At 44.7% G+C, this 3,892-nt stretch overlaps 1 protein-coding gene across 6 annotated transcripts in view; it reads right to left on the reverse strand.

Annotated features, from left to right (window-relative positions):
• The window catches only part of LOC118417405 (voltage-dependent L-type calcium channel subunit alpha-1D-like), a 46,602-nt gene that overhangs the window by 5,285 nt on the left and 37,425 nt on the right, over positions 1-3,892 (reverse strand). For all 6 annotated transcript variants that reach the window (XM_035822972.1, XM_035822987.1, XM_035823003.1 and 3 more), the window contains one exon: positions 3,715-3,857. In XM_035822972.1, coding sequence (XP_035678865.1) covers positions 3,715-3,857 — 143 coding nt within the window. The remainder of the gene's footprint in view (positions 1-3,714; positions 3,858-3,892) is intronic.

A 3,892-nucleotide genomic window follows, 5' to 3' on the forward strand; every position in this document is an offset into this window, starting at 1 on the left:
TTTAAATTTGCGGTGAAGCGGCTGGCCCGAAAACCGTGAACATTAAACCACCGCAAAAGAATATGCATTTACAGTACCTATTTCATGACCTTAAACAACCAAAAAGGTGCTAGCTACAACAACTTATCACAATCATATTTGAAGCACATAAATTAAAATTCTACAAGATGATGACTTTTTACACAGATGATAATGTATACACTGATGTTACTGTCCCTGTCCTTAGTGCTGACTGCTGACACAACACTGATGTTACTGTCCCTGTCCTTAGTGCTGAATCAACACTGATGTTACTGTCCCTGTCCTTAGTGCTGACACAACACTGATGTTACTGTCCCTGTCCTTAGTGCTGACACAACACTGATGTTACTGTCCCTGGCCTTAGTACTAACATAACACTGATGTTACTGTCGCTGGCCTTAGTGCTGAATCAACACTGATGTTACTGTCCCTGTCCTTAGTGCTCACACAACACTGATGTTACTGTCCCTGTCCTTAGTGCTGAATCAACACTGATGTTACTGTCCCTGTACTTGGTGCTAAAACAACACTGATGTTACTGTCCCTGTCCTTAGTGCTGACATAACACTGATATTACTGTCCCTGTCCTTAGTGCTGACATAACACTGATGTTACTGTCCCTGTCCTTAGTGCTCACACAACACTGATATTACTGTCCCTGTCCTTAGTGCTCACACAACACTGATGTTACTGTCCCTGTCCTAAGTACCGGAATAACACTGATGTTACTGTCCCTGTCCTTAGTGCTCACACAACACTGATATTACTGTCCCTGTCCTTAGTGCTGATACAACACTGATATTACTGTCCCTGTCCTTAGTGCTGACACAACACTGATGTTACTATCCCTGTCCTTAGTGCTCACACAACACTGATGTTACTATCCCTGTCCTTAGTGCTGACATAACACTGATGTTACTGTCCCTGTCCTTAGTGCTAACACAACACTGATGTTACTGTCCCTGTCCTTAGTGCTAACACAACACTGATGTTACTGTCCCTGTCCTAAGTACTGGCATAACACTGATGTTACTGTCCCTGTCCTTAGTGCTAACACAACACTGATGTTACTGTCCCTGTCCTTCGTGCTGACACAACACTGATGTTACTGTCCCTGTCCTAAGTGCTGGCATAACACTGATGTTACTGTCCCTGTCCTTAGTGCTAACACAACACTGATGTTACTGTCCCTGTCCTGAGTGCTGAAACAACACTGATGTTACTGTCCCTATCCTTAGTACTAACATAACACTGATTTTACTGTCCCTGTCCTTAGTGCTGGCACAACACTGATGTTACTGTCCCTGTCCTTAGTGCTGACATAACACTGATGTTACTGTCCCTGGCCTTAGTGCTGAATCAACACTGATGTTACTGTCCCTGTCCTTAGTGCTAACACAACACAGATGTTACTGTCCCTGTCCTTAGTGCTAACACAACACTGATGTTACTGTCCCTGTCCTTATGGCTGACATAACACTGATGTTACTGTCCCTGTCCTTAGTGCTAACACAACACTGATGTTACTGTCCCTGTCCTTAGTGCTGACACAACACTGATGTTACTGTCCCTGTCCTTAGTGCTGAATAACACTGATGTTACTGTCCCTGTCCTTAGTGCTGGCATAACACTGATGTTACTGTCCCTGTACTTAGTGCTGACACATTACTGATGTTACTGTCCCTGTCCTTAGTGCTGACATAACACTGATGTTACTGTTCCTGTCCTTAGTGCTGACACAACACTGATGTTACTGTCCCTGTCCTTACTACTGACATAACACTGATGTTACTGTCCCTGTCCTTAGTGCTAACACAACACTGATGTTACTGTCCCTGTCCTTAGTGCTGACATAACACTGACGTTACTGTCCCTGTCCTTATGGCTGACATAACACTGATGTTACTGTCCCTGTCCTTAGTGCTGACACAACACTGATGTTACTGTTCCTGTCCTTAGTGCTGACACAACACTGATGTTACTGTCCCTGTCCTTACTACTGACATAACACTGATGTTACTGTCCCTGTCCTTAGTGCTAACACAACACTGATGTTACTGTTCCTGTCCTTAGTGCTGACATAACACTGACGTTACTGTCCCTGTCCTTAGTGCTGACATAACACTGATGTTACTGTCCCTGTCCTTAGTGCTGACACAACACTGATGTTACTGTCCCTGTCCTTAGTGCTGAAACAACACTGATGTTACTGTCCCTGTCCTTAGTGCTGACATAACACTGATGTTACTGTCCCTGTCCTTAGTGCTAACACAACACTGATGTTACTGTCCCTGTCCTTAGTGCTGACACAACACTGATGTTACTGTCCCTGTCCTTACTACTGACATAACACTGATGTTACTGTCCCTGTCCTTAGTGCTGACACAACACTGATGTTACTGTCCCTGTCCTTAGTGCTAACACAACACTGATGTTACTGTTCCTGTCCTTAGTGCTGACACAACACTGATGTTACTGTCCCTATCCTTAGTGCTGAAACAACACTGATGTTACTATCCCTGTCCTTAGTGCTCACACAACACTGATGTTACTGTTCCTGTCCTTAGTGCTGACATAACACTGATGTTACTGTCCCTATCCTTAGTGCTGACATAACACTGATATTACTGTCCCTGTCCTTAGTGCTGACATAACACTGATGTTACTGTCCCTGTCCTTAGTGCTGAAACAACACTGATGTTACTATCCCTGTCCTTAGTGCTCACACAACACTGATGTTACTGTTCCTGTCCTTAGTGCTGACATAACACTGATATTACTGTCCCTGTCCTTAGTGCTGACATAACACTGATATTACTGTCCCTGTCCTTAGTGCTGAAACAACACTGATGTTACTATCCCTGTCCTTAGTGCTCACACAACACTGATGTTACTGTTCCTGTCCTTAGTGCTGACATAACACTGATGTTACTGTTCCTGTCCTTAGTGCTGAAACAACACTGATGTTACTGTCCCTGTCCTTAGTGCTAACACAACACTGATGTTACTGTTCCTGTCCTTAGTGCTGACACAACACTGATGTTACTGTCCCTGTCCTAAGTGCTGGCATAACACTGATGTTACTGTCCCTGTCCTTATGGCTGACATAACACTGATGTTACTGTCCCTGTCCTTACTGCTGACATAACACTGATGTTACTGTCCCTGTCCTTACTACTGACATAACACTGATGTTACTGTCCCTGTCTTTAGTGCTGACATAACACTGATGTTACCGCCCCTGTCCTTAGTGCTGAAACAACACTGATGTTACTGTCCCTGTCCTTAGTGCTAAAACAACACTGATGTTACTGTCTCTGTATTAGATTACTAGCATACTAACTGCCCACCCATGTGTCAGGGACCCCAGCAGCAGCATAGTCAAACTACTACTACTACTACTGCTGCTACTACTACTACTAGTCAGGGACCATATACTGGGTACTACTACTACCACTACTACTATTCAGGGTCCCCAGCCGCAGTATAATCAAATACTGGGTACTACAACAGCTACTAATACTATGACCACCACCACCACCACTACTACTACCGCTACTACCATTACTACTATGCAGGGTCCCCAGCAGCAGTATAATCAAATACTGGGTACTACTACTACTACTACTTCTACTACTACTACTACAGTAACTCTGAACCTCTTCACAAAAGTAATGACTGTAGAAGTTTTACCTCAACCTTGGGTGCAGGTGGTGGTGCAGGCTCTACGGGCACCGCTCCAGACTTAGGCCGGGTCGCAGGCTGCTTCGGAGCCTCCTCCAGACTCTTCCCTGATTCCAGACTACTCTGTCTGCCTAAACTCTCCACATGGGTCACTGGAAGGCACACAGGGGGTTCGTCGATGTAGGTT

This window comes from Branchiostoma floridae, chromosome 1 (assembly GCF_000003815.2).
Source record: "Branchiostoma floridae strain S238N-H82 chromosome 1, Bfl_VNyyK, whole genome shotgun sequence".
NCBI classification, from domain to species: Eukaryota; Metazoa; Chordata; class Leptocardii; order Amphioxiformes; family Branchiostomatidae; genus Branchiostoma; species Branchiostoma floridae.